This window comes from Dermacentor silvarum, chromosome 8, assembly GCF_013339745.2.
Source record: "Dermacentor silvarum isolate Dsil-2018 chromosome 8, BIME_Dsil_1.4, whole genome shotgun sequence".
NCBI classification, from domain to species: domain Eukaryota; kingdom Metazoa; phylum Arthropoda; class Arachnida; order Ixodida; family Ixodidae; genus Dermacentor; species Dermacentor silvarum.
Window position 1 is genome coordinate 148001945 of NC_051161.1, and position 18895 is coordinate 148020839.

Here is an 18895-nt window from a genome sequence, read left to right on the forward strand (position 1 = left end):
TTAAAGCTCCTTGATGTCAAGGGGCTTTAAGCTGGGTTGGCAAGGAGCGTCAAGCAGGCAAAAGAGCATGCAAGAACGGCGCTAGCGTCCAACCGAAACGAAGCTGCGGAGTCCGTATCGCCACAGCCATCAGCTAAAATTGTACGTTAATTACAGCAACTCCGGAACGCTTCGAGCCTAGTTGTGTCTTTAAAGCCTGTATTATTGCGTTTACCGCTGCGCATAACATCGTGTTGGCTGCGGGCTTTCATAACTGCGTAGTCGTCATCCACGATCGCGTTGATAGCTGCTGCGGTTTTCTCCGCAGCGGTTGCGGCGAACAGTAGTTTCGTTTTTACTAGGGACGCGCGTCGGCTGCTTGCCTAAAAAACGGCGTTGTCGCCATTGATGATCGCATAGATAGCAACCGCGGTTTTGACTGCAGCTGTTGCAGCGAATGGTAGTTAATTCGTAAAGACTCGGTGCGTGCGTCGGGCGCGTGCCTTCAGCACCGCAAAGTCACCGTCCATAATCGCGTCAATAGCGGTCACGGTTTTTTCTGCAGCGGTTGCGGCAAACAGTTGTTTCGTTTTGACTCGGTGCAATGCTGTCGAGCTTGAAGAGCACCGGCTACATCGCGATTATGTTTTTGCCTGCTCACTGGCGAAAACGTAATCGCGATGTGCGCGCTATAGTACAAAGCGTGTCTACATGCTTGGTCTACATGTTTTGCATATGTGCAGGGCTTGAAAATCGTTGTTTTGGTTATAGTGCGGTACCGCTTATAGTGCAGATATTCGCGACTCCAACGACTTACGTTATAAGCGGTCTACACTGTAGATTGTTAAAACTGGTATCGTTATAAGGGGGTTCCACTGTATTTGCACCACATATGCAGTTTGATTTGACAGACCTGTCTCACTACAGGATTGGTGACAGCATTAATAAATTTTCCAACACCAAAAATGGGCGCCTTGTGTGATAGCGTTAAAATAACAGGGATTATTTTATCAAGGTAACCACTGGCAAAGGATAAAGCTGCATATGTGACAATATACCACTAAATAGACGAATGCAAAACTGTTAACCAGGGACTACGACACCACCTTTGTTGTCAATCGTGTATCTTGCTTTTGTGTTCTACCTAGCAGTAAAAACGTCCTTCATACAGTTAGTCTTGTTAAGCCAGCATTTGCCATGAGTAGCAATACCTTGCACCTCTCAAGAGAAATTATTCCTTTCCTCTGCTTGCTAGAAGGGTAATCAGAAAGGATAATACTTGATTGAATATTTGCACACCTCTACTCTTTCGTGCCTCGTGTTAGAGTATATGCTGTACTCGTCTGGCCACTGACGCTCAGCCCCGGCCTTGCCCGATTAAAGCTGCGTCATGCATTCTGCATGCTTCGTGCCTTTCCCGAGATGCAAACATGAAACATTCGTTGACTGGCTGCGTTTACTTGGAAAGTGCTTAGACTAAAATGTTATGGTAAGTTTTGTTTCCGTACGACAGATAGTGTGACAAAGCTTAGCGCCACGTGTTGATGTTGCTTGCATCCCACGCTTTCTGTCATGGTGGACTTGTCCAAAAAGGGTGCGTGTCTTGGCAAATCTCCCGAATTTTGAAGTCCTCAGGTTAGCAGCTACGCAACAGCACAGTTGTTAGGGGGACTGCCGTGAATGAAAACAAGTGCCCGTCAAAGCTCCAAAACCCCTCCCTCCAGGTGTTGCACCACTCATCGTGTCAAAGAAAAAAAAAGAGAGAAAAGGAAGATAAAACGTGCACGTGGGACTGTGGTATTAAACACGTCAGAACCATGTTGCAAGCCTGGCAAAGGTACAAGCAGTGAGCGGGGCCTCCCTCGTGGTGGGTTGTTGAGCCACTAATCGTGCATTGCAGGTGAAACAAGCAGTGGCCCCGTGCTGTCAATCACAACTGTGCCAAAAAAAGCTGTTGCCGCTTTCTGCAGGTACAACTCCACAGGCCACAACCCAATCAACTACGACCACTACCCGCTTCAATATCATGCGGCAGAGGTGGAACACGGCTACTGGACTGACCCGTACTTTGACTGCGGAGGCCTGCACACTGACTGGGTCATGGTGTACGCGTCACCTTTCTTCGGCTGGGACAGCCTCCACGACCGCATCGAGTTCAAGTAAGTGGGGCTACCATCATGCGGTGTTAATGCTCTCCTCTTGACATAGTAACAATGTGCGAAAACATGCACACGGCAAAAAGAATATAGACACCTTTGTGTTCGTTAAGTCATTTACTTTGCAACGCATTTAACTAGAATGTACAGTCGAACCCGGGTATATCAAACTCGCCAAAAAACGTTTATAAGTTCGATATATGGCATAATTCGATATAGGCCCGCTATAGGATTTGATGACGCAAAGGCACATACCAATAAGAAAAGTACTTTATTAATATGGTGGCTTACTTGCGTGCCCTACTTTGGAACAAAATAGTCCTGGATTTTCTTCTGTGTCAACGACTTCGCTGCCTGCGACAGCACGCACGCCTCCACGTTGTCCAACGAGTCGGAGCAGCTGAGGCCGCAACCTTCTATATTCACGCAATAGCGCCGGACCAACACAAGTGCACTAATCACTTCGGAGGATGTAGGCAACGGGCCATCGTCAATTTCCTTATTGCTGTTGCTTTGGCTCGTGGTCGGCACAGCGTCTGCAACATAGTCCTCATCAGCAGGCACACAAGCATAAAGAAAGAAAAAATGGCGCTCACTTGTACCGCCTCCGCACCTTGGAGAAAGCACGACGGCCTCTGATTGGCTGTAAGCGCTGCGAGCAGGCCAGGATCATTTATTGCAGGGGGGTGTTCGCCCATGCACAGCCGGGTCTAAACCACTTTTTCTAGGGTGGCGCCGGCAGTTTTCCCCACCACCGCGAGGGAAAGCCAACTTGCTGGGGCACTTTTGAGGCACATGGAGTTTGATATATCGGTTGTCGTTGCTATTTTCGTTCGATGTAACAATAACTTTTGCTATATATTCTCAATGTAAATTTATCGTGTTTAGAAATTGTGCGATATACGGGATAATTTGATATAAACGGGTTCAATATAGTCGGGCTCGACTGTATAATTGTTTTGACTCATTTCATTCGTGTGCAAGCAAAAAAACGGATACACATTTGATGCCCGTAGTGTATGTTTACGTCTGAATAAAGTCGTGACAACAGGTTTATGATTGCTGTACAATAGTGACAAGGCTATTTTAGACTGTTTATTTTATGGTGCCGATCAAGAAGACACAGCCACATCACCATGACATAGCTACTCCTTTTTTTTCCTATGCCATTGCATTATTTTTCATTCATAAAGCTGCACATGGTGCATATTGTCACGTAGTAGTGACGGTGAAGAAAACGGTCATAAAACTGTGTATGACGAAACTGATTCTTTATTGGGCGAACCTGTGCCCACAAAAGCAAGCTACACTCGAAGCACAGCGATAGTGGCGAACACAGTCGGCGATCGGTGAAATTTGATCAGCGGCGAAATGCGTCAGCTTTTATACGTGAGTCATCGACGGTTTCAGAGTAATCCTTGGTGCCCGCGTGCCTTCTAGAAAGTACTAGACAATTCGCGTCGGTCATACAATCAGATTACCTAAGCGTCAGTGACAACAGGCAATGGATAGAAGCATCGATAGTGTTCGAGAAACTTCCGATACATGCAGGTGCGTCCTGTGCCTAGCGATAACATTTAACATTTGTTAGCAGGTGAAAAGCGGTCACCGGTGAAAGATAAACATGTACAGATGTGAATATCTTAAATGAATACTGTATTCACTTGGGTAAGCCCTGCACCTGTACATTGGAGCGCGAAAATTTTGAAAAAATGTTTCATTGAGCATCAGGCATGTACCCACCTGCATGTGCATTTCCACAAGCCACTACTCAATGGCACGATTTACTGTCCTGCCGACAATGGCATCACCATCGTCATCATTGTATCCCACTGGATCATGCACGAGGTCACACAGCATAGATTCAGCTTGCTTCAACAGAGTTGGCTGTGCTGTGGCTAATTTAGCTGCATCATGCTTTCGGGCACATTAAAAGGTCGTGACTACAAAAAAGTGTGTGTGTGAATTTTAAACACATGACATGTGGTTCTGTTAGAGACCATCATCAATAGCTTCAAGGTGACAGGAGTCTTGAACAGTATGGATGGCACGGGAGACGACGTGTGTTCAATGCATTTACTGCCCCTAAGCTCCGTCGACACAGACGGCCACTAAAGGAGTCGCTGTCCGGGTCACCGTAGGGGTCACCGTAGGGGTCAGGTACATGCGTGCTGACTGGTCGAGTTCGAACTATTCGGCGAAGGTTAGTGACCATAGAATTACATGGTCGCCAACCAAGATCTTCGGTTGGGATCGAATTAATCGAGAAATCTAATGACTAGAGTCGAAAAGCATCGTGCGATCTGGCATGGCGCAATTTCCTTCCGTGGCCCTGCAGATTTTAGAATCTTTCACAGAGGGCAAATTGCGCCGAACCTGACAATTAAATGGCGCGGATGGCGTCTGCTCTTTGCTGTCGGCGCCAGCTACGAGAGTCACTTGATGTGCGGTCTTTTTGTCTGTTGTGCAGAATGGCCTTACGATAACCCACCTGCCATAAAGTTGGGATAGCCCTGCTGCATTTTGGATAAAAAACTTAAAAAGCAAAACTTTCCGTGCAATAAATAAAAGAATGCTGCAAAACACAGGTGCACTATTAAACTGAGAACCTCATTGGTATTCAGTACAACAGAACATCACAAATTCATTAGTTTCAGACGAAAAAAAGCTGTTTATTCTATTCAACAGAAATTCTATTGATGAAACAACATATTTTCCAGACCTTCATATACTAGAACTGAGCTGTAATCAGTGTAATTTGGTTTCCTTCGATAATAGTGGACCGTATTGTATGTCTTGATTTTTATGTACCTATGTTACTGATAGCTTGCTACATTCTTGTTATCCAATCCTGAGAGACTCCCAAGCATGTGTAGTACTGTATTTTCTTGCCCAAAATTTGGAAGCAATACATTTTGTGAAAATTTTTTGATATTCAATATTCAATTCGGAATCTACTACAGTGGAATCTCGATGATACGAATCTCACGGGGTCACGAAAAATATTCGTATTAGCCGAAATTCGTATCATCGAAACACAATTAAAACTAGCTAAATTAAAGAGTCAGTGGTGAACTCACTCAGGCACACGTACGTAAAAAGCATTTACAGTATAGACCACTTATAACGTAACCATTTATAGTGCAGAACTGGCGACAACGCGGCCTTTTCCAACTCCCGTTTACCCTCCCATAGAACTCCATGTATACGCATACCGCTTACAGTGCAGCCGCTGAGACGAAATACCGGTTATAATGCGGCTTCCGCGGGAAAATCTCGCCAACAAGGGCGGTAGCGAGCATGCTTCTCAATGAGGTGCGCCCACCGATGGAAGAATAGATCAACGAGGGCGATGCGGAGGAAGAGCATCGGATGCGGTGTTCAGTATGAGTGGAGCATGAGTCCAAGGGAGATAAAATCGTTGCCGCGCGCCGTATGTGCGAGTGAAAGCGCGCGGGGGACGCGCGCCTTCATGGAGAGCGAACGCATAGCGGCGAGCAAACGCGACGCACGAAAGGCTCTGGGGGTACGGGAGGAAGGAAGGGGGGGGGGCGACGTTGTGCTGCGGCTCCAAATGCATATCTTGCAACGGGGCGCAAGGGTAACTGGCGACGTGATTTCCCACGCGAAATGAGCAAAGCGGGAAAGCAGCGCGGGAGGGAGGGAAGAGGCTTTTACTCTGGCAACAAATGCGTTCTTGTACTTTGCGCCTGTGCCGGCTGTCGGTGTTGTCGCGTGCACCGTATCTTGAAAGCGATCTCCACATGGCTCTGACCTTTGTATGCGCTGTGCTTATGCCGCTCAGTTTCCGTTGAAGCGATAGACCGCACGAACGTTCGCTCTTCCCCATGCCTGCGCGGCGAAAAGCACAAAAGGAAAAGCACAAAAGCAACAAAAGCGCCACCACTTCAAGCTCTTCGCGCCCAGTCGCGGCCTCCCCGCTGTCCGCCGCCACGTCCACGCCTCCGCACCAAAAGAGAAAGGGAGAAAGCGTGTGACTGCGCGCTGTTGTCCTTCGCGGCCATCGGTGTGGCAGCGTTTATTCGTATCAACCGACGCGGGTCGAAAATCGATTCGTAACAACCGTTCTCTAGCACGTTGCAAAGTAATGGGGCTCGGCCGGGACCACATAAAAATTCGTATAATCTGGAAATTTGTATTAGCCGTGATTGTATCATCGAGATTCCACTGTATTTGGTATTCGCACACCCCTACTAGAAAGTGATTGTCCATTAACCCTTTGCGGTCTGCTGTCGGGCACTGCCCGACAAGGGTGTTCGGGGGTTAAATTTCGCGGTTTTTCTCATGTAATTCGTGTGCATTCTTTGTATAAATGATGCGCCATCTCTTGAGGGATAAATAAACTTTGTTGAAGTTTACTTCTTTTTGCACTAGGGTGCAGCACAATGTTCAGCACGGTTTCTGGATACCAGAGCGTTCTCACTTGCGCGCGGAACAGCACGTTCGCATGCAATAAACACGATGTGCCATCTCTTGAGGGATAAATAAACTTTGTTTGTTGAAGTTTACTTCTCTTTGCACTAGGGTGCAGCACAATGTTCAGCACGGCTTCTGGATACAAGAGCGTTCTCACTTGCGCGCGCAACCGCACGTTCGGGCGGTTCGCTGAGAAGCATGACCACATTTTCACCGCGTGCGTTTTACGGTGGTACATTTAGTGAAAGCTTCTAGGGGTTTCCACTGTCAATAGCTTTATTTTGAGGCGCACACAGCTGCAGAATTATGGTGAAAAAGAACAGCGACACCTGCAGTACTGCCGCAACCTCATCCTACAGCTGGTGGGTGACGTGAGGGCTAGAGCCAAAAAGCGAGGCCCGTCTGCGCGGAAGAGTGCGAGGAAAGCCTAGATGGGAGGAGCCATTTTATCTACAAGCCCCCAGGCCGAAGCTGCAAAGACTGTGCCGCTTGTAGCGATCGAAAAACAAACGGAGGCAGGAGGGAAACTGTGTTTTTCTGCAAAACCTGCAGTAACAACCCTGGCCTGCACCCAGGAGAATGGTTCGAGCAGTTTCACACGCTGCTCAAATATCGGTAGAGGAGTTGCCTGCAGAATGCAAGAGAAAAAATAAATATCCTGTGAGTTTTTATTCCCCAGTTGGTGGTTTTGTTAGCGGCGCCACAAACTGGCAAAATAGTTTCGGACCGGAACAGCCGGAAAGTGGGTAAAAGTTTCGGACCGCAAAGGGTTAATGCGGCTTCAGGATATTGTGATATGGTTCACTATTATATGTTGCGCATTGCTGTGGTCTGGTTTGCACTGTCAACATAAGCACTTTGTATCTGGCGTGTGCAGGGGAGTGGTGGCTGTGACGGTGATGCTGTCGGAGCTGGACATCAACCAGTGCCCCGACTATAACCCGTACTCGGAAGAGAACATCTTCCAGGACACGCACAAGTGTGACCGCCGTTCGTCCAGGGTGAGTGTAATGTTGCTTTAATTTTATGAACCCTTTCTGTTGGAAGCCAGGCTTGTCAACCTGTTTGTACTCAAGATATGTGGGCTTCGAATGATGCTCATCCAGTCATTTGCATTCATTTTGCATTTAGAAAAGATCCTGATTGATTGTCTGTGGCCTTAGTCTTACTGGAATGCTTGTTGAAAAGTTGTAGTTTTGGTTATAGGTTAGCATCTTGTGAGATCGAAAAAATTGGCCTGCTCATGAAGTCTGCAAAAGACAGCCTTTGTAAGAAAGGGATGCATTACCTAGCTCTATAACTAAAACACGAAAAAGCAAGTTTATTGCAATGGCATTCTTACAAAGTGTATCTACCTAACTTAACTAATACCCATCTGGTGTAGGTCTGAAAGGGCACAGAGCATAGAATGCAATTCTTCAAACAGCATTTGTAGCAGCTGGATTTGACGGCTGAAGTTCAAACTTGATATAACGAACTTCAGTACAATGAAATTCTCGATATAACGAAGTATTTAACTTTTTTAATAACTTTTTGCCCACAGAACACCGTGTATTTTAAACCTCAATATAACAAAGTGTGTTTATAAAACATTTCAATATAACAATATTTCACTGTTGCTCTGAAGGAATACCCAGGCAATAAATTGAAACTGCCGTGAGCGCGTCTTTGCTATCACGGCCGTGACTGCGCATGGCTCTCAGCACAGTTGAGTGCATGGGCCACGCACCCTATCTTGCAGGGTACCATAAAAACCGCGTATAATACGAGGTTTTTTTCTAAATTGTACCATGTAAAATTTCTGCCTCGTATTATATGTGGATCCCAAAGTTTTCAGCCTAAAATTTGCAGTTTCAGGTTTGTTTTTGCTCACTGCTGTCATCATCAAGACTCGTAGCGGAGTATGCGTCATCTTGCAGTGGCGTCGGTAGGCTGCTGCTGCTTTCAACGGGTGCCATATTGACCATGCTAAGAATCGGCGCGTTCGCTAGTCTATCTCGCACGATGTCGGGACCGCGAAAGTAGTACCCAGCTGCCTTTAAAAGCAAAGTTATTTTAGCTGCCGAGGGCCATCGGAAATTGCGCCGCGGGGCGGCACTTCGGCGTCACCGAGGGCAGCGTTTACGGCTCAGATGACATCCCAGTTGCAAAGTTGGTTCGTTATTCAATGGTTGCAACGGCGGCAGAGAAGCGCATTTGGCCTTGGCAACGCCGTCGCTTCGGTGGCAGTGGCTCCCCTCGCCATCCCTCTCAACTCCCTCGTAGCTCCCCCCACCTTCGACAGGCTCCGTGCGCGCCTGCCGCTGCTCCCGCCGGCGCGGCGCCAACTTAGCCCTTTCCCTGAAGTTTCGTTTTCTGCCATTGTCGTGAAGTTGGCCGAGACGTCGGCTCGTACACGTGTGTTCCGGTGCGACAGTGAAGCGGCGACCTTGCTATTTGAGAGTAAAATTGCCGCCGCATTTTCTTTTCATTTTCTTTTTCTCCGCGTGGCGTTGAGGGGTCTATCCTAAGCTTTTGCTCTATGGCGGTGTCGGAGCAATGCCGGTCGGAGGCGCCGCCGCGTGATTTGGAGCGCTGCTGAGGGCATTGTCGGTGCGCCGTATGTTCGAATTAACCGTCGCAAATGCTTTCGCGTTCAAATTACCGGGCGTTTTCTCCCATAGGACTACACATAACGGGACCACAGAGTCAGTTCGAATTAAGCGTGTTCGAATTACCGAGAGTAGATTGTAAATGCTTTCTGTGGCTTTTCCTCGCTCACATTATATGCAGATGAAAACTTTTTTTTTTTTTTTGTTATTGCTATCCCCAAATAACACCTCGTATTATATGCGGGTTCGTATTATACACGGGTTTTTACGGTATTTGGTGAACCGAGATGGCCGTGGTTTCATGTGCACTGTATTTTCGCGTGTTTGGTGCTGGAAGTCGCGTGATCTCGAGTTTCCCAGCCGCATTGAAGCAAAAAGGCAGACGAAGCGTTCACTTCTCTGCCTGTGCTCCCCGTGATAGCGTCGTCTCAGTGTGGGCGACGCTATTACCTGTGACATGGGAGTGCATGAGAAAGCCTTGCAGGCTTTGCTCCATGCTGCCGATGTGAAGATAGCGTTAACGTGGCACGAAACTGTATTTTTGATTGCCAACTCAAATTCAATACAGTAGCCGACGGATTTTAGTACTCAAAAAATTCGCACTTGTTGGATATTCCGGACTTCATAGATGTACCATTAGGGTTCCCATAGAGCTAATGCATTTTAGCGACCGATTTTTCGGACGAATCTAGGTGCCAATGTTTGATTTTCTGGACGAAATCGCTCGCTCCGAGCCACGATACACGATCTTGGGGGTCGCCATGTTGGATTTTCCGCTTGGCCACTGGCTTGGCTTCCAGTGGTCCCCTGTATAGTCTTCAAGATTAGTAGACGCACGCTATACTGCCGTCTCGGAGGCCATGCCCGCCCTTCCTTGGTTGACAAAACGCTCCAAAAAGGGGCACTTGCTGTTTTTTTTTCTTTTTTTTTTGGTTAGCTCAGCACTATCGTCATAATCACTTAAGTGGAATCCGTTCTTTTTCTTTTTTTTAAGTTTCGGTTGCGCCGTACGCTTTGTGCGGGCGAGAGCTTGCGAGGGTGAGCCGGCAACGCACACGGGAGAGAGGAAGGTGGCGGGAAGCGCGTGGACTTCGTTCGCTCACGAGGCACGGGGAGGGAGAAGGCGATGGAGACGGCGGGGCTCTGAGCTGTGCTCCTTCAAGGGCTGCAGAAGATAGCGCCAACCTTTCCTTTCTCAAACAAACCACTTAGTAGCTGTGTTCAGCTCTTCCGGCTGCTGCCGACGGAGCTGCCGCGTAGGCACCGTATCTTGAAAGCGATCTGCTATGTGGCCGAAGTGTGCGCCTGCGGGGGACTCATCTTCAAAGCGATCTGCGATGGGTACAAAGGGCGTGCGCCGAGTGCCAGTAGATTTGTATGTGCTGTTTTCTTTTTTTCAATTTTCGACGTTCGCGTTGAAGCAAGAGAATAGACAGCGCGAAGGTCAATTTGCCCGCTGCTTCTGGCGCACTTTCTCACTCCAGCATTTTAACGAGTTTCGGCGATCATCGAGCGAGACGTGTTCATGTAACCTGTGCGCGTGTGACACCGTGCTTATTTAGTTCATAAGCGCATATTTACAACTTTATACGGCCGATAAAACTAACATCCTTACTTCGTATAGCTGTCTATTATTTTGATATCGCAATTGATGCTTCGCCTTTTGGGCGAAACTGGAACATTTTTCTTAAGCCGCTTTAAGCCTCATAATTTTTTTTCTTGGGGGAGGAGGTTTGCTCGCGTTTTTCGGACTGTTCAGTTTTTCGGACTGTTCAGTTTTTCGGGCTTCGATTTTTTGGACTATTTTTGCGTCCCCGGGAAGTCCGGAAAATCGGTCGGCTACTGTAAAATAATTTTTCTTTCTTATTGAAATTAATTTTTTCACAATTGCTCAATAATTCGAAAAATTTTATGGCGCCTTTCGTGTAAAAAATACTCGTCCGCTACTGTACTTATTTGTATAAAAAGGAAAATTTTAATACACTTGAATCTCGTAACAGGGCAGGCTATAATAAAATAATGGATATAATGAAGTAAACTTAATTATTCTTGAAATCCCCATTGAGATCCACGTATATAAAACCTCGTTTTAATGATGTAAAATTGTTCTGCTAATGGATATAACTAACTAAATTCATCACCGAAAACAAAAATACCAACTGTTGTGCACCGATATGTCACCTTCCTCCGGGTTACGCACTCGATTGGCGTGGTAATTCAAAATTTACATGTCGAATACGCTGCTGGGCAACACTGGTCTTTCTCACCGCCGTGTGTAGCTGCGTGCCACAACCAGCACTTCTTTCTGCCTCATTTCTTACCTTATCTCTCGCTGCAGCAACGTAGCTGACAAAGCTACGAGGGTGGTCTGAAAAGTTCTCGGCCTGATGTAGAAAAAAGCGTTTTGGACCTTCACAATTATTTTTATTTTTCAACATAGTCTCCTCTCAACTCTACACACTTGGTCCATCGATGTTCCAGAGCCCGGATTCTGTCCTTCAAATGATTTGTGGAAGTTCTGAAAAGTACTCATCCACAGCAGCAATCACTACTTCATTTGATGAAAAACGTTGCCCACCAAGAAAGATCTTGAGTTTTGGGAACAGGTGGTAGCCTGACGGGGCCACGTCAGGAGAATAGGGTGGGTGCTCCAACAATTCGTACTTCAAATCGTGCAATTTAGCCATTGCAAGATGCCCTTTGTGCACCGGTGCATTGTCTTGATGAAAGATGATCTTCTTCTGCAAACCTGGTCTTTTCTCATGAATTTTCTGATCCAATTGAGTTAAAAGGTCAGAATAATACTCCCCAATTATGGTTTTACCCTTTTCAAGATAATCCGCAAGCAGAATGCCTTCAGCGTCTCAAAAAACAGAGGCCATCACCTTTCCTGCGGAGGGAACTGACTTGGCTTTCTTTGGTGCAGACCGGCTTCAGTCCACTGCTTTGATTGTTGTTTCGATTCCGGTGTGTAATGGTGAATCCAAGTTTCATCCATTGTTATAAATCTGTGCAAAAAGTCTGCGCGATTTTTGTTATACAGCTCCAAAGCATGCTGTGACATCGTCATGCGGTTGCGTTTTTGCTCAGGAGTAAGGATGCGCGGCACCCATCTTGCACAGAGCTTGTTCATGTGTAGTTCGTTATGCAAAATGTGACCTACACGTTCCACTGAGATGCCAACAGCCTCGGCAATTTCGCGCAACTTCATTCTCCTGTCTTCTAAAACCAGATCGTGCACACGGTCAATCAATTCAGGAGTTGTTGCACTTTTTGGGCACCCTTTGTGCGGGTCATCTTCAATCCTCTCTCTCCCCCCCCCCCCCGCTTAAATTCAGCAGCCTATTTCTTTACTGTGGAGTATGAAGGTGAATCTTGCTTGTAAACTTTAACAAACCTTTGGTGAATTTCATTCGGAGATAAACCTTCTTTTACAAACAACTTTATCACCGCACGGTACTCAAGCTTCTCCATGCCTTACGGTGCTTCACACTACACCCACTGTGATCGACTGTCAAAGCCAAACTGCTAATCGGCACTAGATGGCGTTTCACCTGAGACTTGCAGAGACTTGTATGAACGTGCACATGAGTGCTGCAAGTTCTAGCTCGCGTGATTCTTATTGAGGCCGAGAACTTTTCAGACCACCCTCGTAGGCCACCAGGTGCATCCTCCGAGATCGCAGTCTCTCAGGCCACGCCTAGTTGCGCCGCGCCACATATAGATGATAATGCTTGCATGCAGTGTGCTAAGAACCAGTGCTTCCACTTCTCTTTCTCACTGAGCTAGGTGTGACCTCCGAGATTGCGTAAAACCGGCATGAGCTGGCCAAGCCAAGCCGGCAAACTCACACAGCGGCAGCTGTGGGGCCGCGAGAGAGCGACAGATCAGATGGTTTTGCTTTCACGGCCCGAACGCGTCCGCATGTACAGCCGACATTGTTTCTTGCGCTGTGCCAAGCTCTGTCGGCCGAATACTGTATTTACTCGATTGTAACATGACCGCGATTGTAATGCGAGGGGTGACTTTTTGTTGCATCCAGCAAAAAAAGAAAATCGCTAAAGTATCGCAAGACCATCCGATTCATGAAAAATTAGCAGTTTTGCACGAAAGGCGAAGCATTAATTGCGATAGCAAATTAGTAGAGAGCTATATATATTGACTGCATAAACTTGGACAAATTCGCTTACTAACTGAATTAACAAGCATGGTGTCAGCTCGCACAAGCAAACATGAATAGATCACACTCGATGACCGCAGACAACCACTGTCAAAACACTGGCTTGAGCAAGCGCGCCAGCAGCAGTGAGCGAAGGTTCGTGCGGTCTATTGTTTCAACAGAAACTGAGCAGTGAAAGCACAGCACATACAAAGGTCAAAGCCATGTGGAGATCGCTTTCAAGATACGGTGCTGCAGCCGTACAAAGTACAAGTAAGCAGTTGCGGCAGAGCACAAGCCGCACCCCCTTCCTCCTGCGCTGCCTTCCTGCTTTCCTCCTTTCGCGTGGGAGATTGAGTTACCAGTTCCCCTTGTGCCGGTCGCAAGATGCGCATTTGGTGCCGCAGCTAAACGTCGCCTCTCCTTGCCCCCTTCCTATCCCTCCACGACCTTTCGCATGACGAAAGCCGCGTTTGCTCTCCGCCGTGCGTTCACTCTCCGTGAAAGCGTGCGTCCGATTTCACTCGTTGATTAGAATTGGGTGCATCATTGCACTTTTTAGACAACTTGAATTTCGGTATTCGATTGTAACGCGAGGATTGACTTCAGGTAGCAAAATTCTGGAAAAAAAAAGTCGCGTTAGAATCGAGTAAATGCGGTACTATGATGGGGTCGTGAAATCTTTCAAAAGTGAAACCATAGGTCGCCGGAGAATACTGTCCCAGCTGCATAGACAAGCCCACGTCAGGTTTCTCAGCCGACGTCAGTGCTTGTCATTCCCCTACCGGAGCAAGGCGAACTTTCACGGGTGGTCACGCCCGTCTCCTCCGCTTTTCACTTTGCTAGCTGCACCCATTTCGCGTTGCACGTGGCCATTTCTTTAATCAATTCACATGCAAAGATCAACATTGGTTAAAGGAGGCATGTCTCGAGCCAGTCTTTCAACAATGGGAATTGTTTTCGTTGAGGCAACGACTGCCACGGATGCTCGTTGGAAACACACAGCCGTGAAATTGCTAAGTGGGCGGGTAGAGCATGATGACAGAAGTCGAAATGTTCAAATACAAGAGTTGTGTTAGCCACGGTATATGGGGAGTGAAGCGGGAGGTTGCAGCTTATTCTTTGAAGTGTTAGCAAGAATACAAAATAGACAAGAGTCCTCGCATGTAAGGAGGGTCTGTCAATCCCAGAGGCCTAATTTTTTTCATGAGGACAGGAAGAAGAGATATACTCTTTTGACAGTTAAATAACTAGCAATAAAAAAAAAGAAAAAGACAAGGTTAACAGAAAGTGCGTTGTATCAATGGAGTCGTATTCAAACTCATTGCTTTCATTTCACATTTGCTGTACTACTCAATCCGCTTAGTGGCTACCGTATTTACTCGCGTAATGAACGCACCCCCAAATTGGTCACGAAAAATCCTAATTTTTTTCTCCCTCGCGTAATGAATGCACCCCAAACATTGCTATTGTGCAGTCCCATGATTGAACGGCCACGCTGTAATTTTTCGGAGAGACTAGAATACCTTACTCTCGCACATGTGTTTAAAGCATGCGCATTCTGTAGGCTGCACATGCACGCTAGCGGCAAACTTGCTGTGGCGGCACACCGGCAGGGGTAGCGGGTTTGTTGACTGAGAAGCTGACGGCAAAGCCTTGACGAGAGAACACTGGCGGTAAGCGTGCGGTAAGCGTTATCACGGTAGCTTGGGGCCTGATGGAAAGAGCGACCGTGATGACACACAGCCTGTTCTCACCACAACCTTGCCGCCAGTACCGGCGCAAAGGCACCTCGCAGACTCTAGAGAGACAAAAACTGCAACTGGCTCTCTGCAACAGTTATTTTATGCAGTTTGCGGACTTTACTCCGACATAATAGCAAAGAGCGAACGCACAATGCTTGGCCAGGCACGGCGCACGGGACAGGGTGCGTACAGGTCCTTGAAATCCTTGAAAACCCTTGAAATTGAAAAGTACGTTTTCAAGGCCCTTGAAAGTCCTGGACTTTTTTTCCTTCCTTGAAAATCCTTGAATTTCGTGAGCAATGCACTCTTGATATCGACATTGCGACCTCCTTTCTGTGCTAGATCGGCATCGAACTCCCCACACATAGTTCTGTTTTGCAGAACTGCGCGGAAAAAATAAAAGGCTTCACCGCGTTAAACCGCGAACGGAGCGAGAGATCCATGCCGCGCTTCGGTGCTGGCTCGGTTGGCAGTTTACGCTGCTTTTCTCACCTTATCGTTCGTTTCACTCCTCGCCCATGGTCTGTCTTGTGCCACTTTCACTCTAGCGCGCGAGGTGAAGCTAGTGAAGCTAAAGAGAGCTATAGTAGAGCAACTTTACCACTGATGCTCAGTGCCTTTGGGTGGAGGTTTGTTATAATATTATTTATGATAATATAAGTGCAATAACATTACCGTATTTTCCTTTAATTCGCACCTTTGTATATAAGACGCACCCACCTCAAAACGGCAGTTTTTCCGAAAAAACAAAAACAAAACGTGTATAAGTTGCACGGGTGTATAAGCCGCACCTGTTCTTTCGTTAAGCGATGTTAAAAAGTTACGGTGACGTTTCGCTCCGTGAACGCGGGTCATGCGCAAGCGTATGGGTGCCATATATTTCCACTCCAGGCGCATTTCTGCCGTCGTGGTTGCCGCGATGTTCCGTTTAAAGTCCAAGAGCAATAAAATCATCGCCATGAGCCGCTGTATTGTGTGCGAATGAAAGCGTGCGACGGCGAGCCAAATCGCGCACAAAGGAGGAAAGCGGGAAGGCAGCCCAGGCGGAAGGGTGGGGGGAGCTCCTGTACTATCGGAGCAACTGCGTAGATTGCGCAGCGGCGCGCGCCGTATCTTGACAGCGATCTGCAGATGCGACGACTTCGCGGTCGATCGACTCGCGGTGGGCCAACCGCCGCTTGCGTTGCTGCACCATGCTTCTCGCACGGCGCTCGGGCTCGAACTTGATCACGAGAACCCGCAACCTCGATAGCGCGCACCGAACCCGTAGCAATTAAGTCAGCCAGCGCGCTTCTCGTGGCCATAACTTCGGATTCAATTTTGATGGCAGTATTTCTGCAAAAAAAAAAAAATACATGCATAGGTCGTTTAGAAGAACTTCTTGCTGGGCGAGTTGGTGCATAGCTGTATCGGGAAGCATTGCGCATACACAAGGACAAACAAGAAAAGAGATAGGTAAACGCATAGAGCGCGAAGGAGCGCATAGAGCGCATAGGTCACGTCGTTATAAGATGCACCGACGAAAAATTAAGGAAAAATGTGGCTTATACACCGGAAAATGTGGTATGCTGAATGTTTTTGAAATGTTTGATGAACCAACCCAGTTAATGCTGCAAAAGCCTGAGCAGCTGTTGTGGGTGTTCGTTGTGTTACGTTTTAATATTCCGGACTTGAGAAATGATCAAGACAAACCATGTTTTACAAAATTGCAGTATACATCTATTTGTTATAATATAATGGATGTGTAGGAAGACTATACCGAAGTGATCAAGGCTAGATATTAACATCATTGTAATATATATTTATTTATTTTTACGCTGAATGTTTTCAATATTTTTGGTGAACTTTACCCCGCCTATACCGGAGAAATCTCAGCCGCTGTTCTAAGTGTTCATTTTGTGTTGGTGCAATAAAACTGGTCATTTTTGGAAATGTTAGAGTAAAGAAATCCTACTTTGGATGCCACTTTGAGTCCTTGAAAAACCTTTGACAGGTCCTGGAAAGTCCTGGAATATCCTTGAATTTTTGCCTTAGAAATCTGTACGAACCCTGCGGGAGAGTCCAAGTGAAGAAGGGGCGGCCGGCACTAAGTTGGCATAGTGAGCTTAGTCGGGCATAATGTCGAATTCGCGTGTCCGTTGCTCGCTTTTCTCCCCGTCTTTGGTTTTGCTGTGTGCAATGGGCCCCTAGTCGAGTTATATGCATTGCGCGGGACAGCGTTTATCTGCTCACAAAACGCAAGTGCTGATCAGACACCAATAAACTTTGACATGCCGATGAGCAGGACGGTCGAGGAAAGACACGCACGCAGCGTGGCTGTCAAAACAGTAGGTGCCGAAAAGCAGCAGTTTGATGTGATGCTTGCGATAACGGCAGACGGCCGGAAGCAACTGTGAGGATGAGCTGTTGTGAATGCACGATGTGGATAAAGCGGCCAGCGACCTGGACGCACAGGTCTGGTGGTTCCGATGCGAAGTGAAAGTGCCTTAAAAATGCTGTTACGGTTTGCAAATACTGGTATCCGTGCATTCTTACTGCAATGATAAGTTATCCAATCCATTTTTCAAATCATTACCCTCTTACTTTTAAATTTCGACTTTTTTGAAAAGTTCCGATAAAATTTACCCCGCATAATAAATGCGTGCCCCAACTTTGCTTCAGATTTTTTGGGAAAAAAGTGCACCCATTACGTGAGTATATACGGTATATAGCATGGCGCTGCTTAGTACAAGGCCATGGGTTAGATTACTGACCACGGCGGCCGCATTCCGAGAGAGTTATTGCAAAAAATGCTTGTGTACCGTGCTTGTGGTGTGCAGTGAAAAGCACCAGGTGGTGTAAATAGATATGAAGCCATCTACTACGGTGGTCCTCGTGGTCCACTTTTCATCTTCTGGAGGTCAAACCGCGAAATCTAACATAACCTAACTGACTCGCCGTGGTTGCTCAGTGGCTACAGTGTTGGGCTGCTGAGCACGAGGTCGCGGGATCGAATCCCGGCCACGGTGGCCGCATTTTGATGGGGGCGAAATGCAAGAACACCCGTGTACTTAGAGTTAAGTGCACGTTAAAGAACCCCGGGTGGTCCAAATTTCCGGCGTCCCCCCACTACGGCGTGCCTCCTAATCAGATCGTGGTTGTGGCACGTAAAACCCCATAATTAAATTTTTTTTACCATAACCTAACACTTTTTGCACTGCTGTGCACTTGAAGAACAGCACAACTTTACCCATATTTATCGCATGCAGGATAACAGAGAAAGATAGCGTGAATTATCTGTTCATTCTGCATACATATCTGAAAACAAACGCAGTAACAGAGTGAGAATAATGAAATTATTCCGCACTGAAAGTGCGGAATGTAAATTTAACAGGACGCGCACGAGATCAATAAATACCCACAGTTGCGCAGACTCCTGAGAGTATACATCTGCTGACTCGAATTGTATTTCGAAGCATGAAATTACCATAACCATTCACTTCAAGCCACAAAATTTTACAATAATTTCAAAACCTGAAAAATATAAAAAAGAAAACAAACTGACCTGATGCTAACGATTATTTAGGGGGAAAATTATTGTATCAGAATATCTTTTGCCTTAGAGACATTTAAAATGTGTTGATGGCAGAAAGAAAGAAAATCTTGACACAGATGCACGTTTCCTTCCCACAAGCACTTTTTTTTTCTTGGCTTGCTCCGCACCATCAATGTAACGATGCAGGGCTAGCTGTGCTTTCGTGACATTTCAATGGGGAATATTATTGTTTGAGCCTGATCCAGATCAGATGGTGTAGATGTCATTTGACACGAAGCACTTGCGACAAACCA

The 18895-nt window shown here is 46.8% G+C and overlaps 1 protein-coding gene across 1 annotated transcript in view; it reads left to right on the forward strand.

Moving 5' to 3' along the window:
• Positions 1-18895, forward strand: part of LOC119461757 (uncharacterized) — a 59766-nt gene that overhangs the window by 29657 nt on the left and 11214 nt on the right. Inside the window, 2 exon segments of the mRNA XM_037723132.2 lie at positions 1950-2138; positions 7450-7573. Of these exon segments, the coding sequence (XP_037579060.1) occupies positions 1950-2138; positions 7450-7573 (313 nt within the window).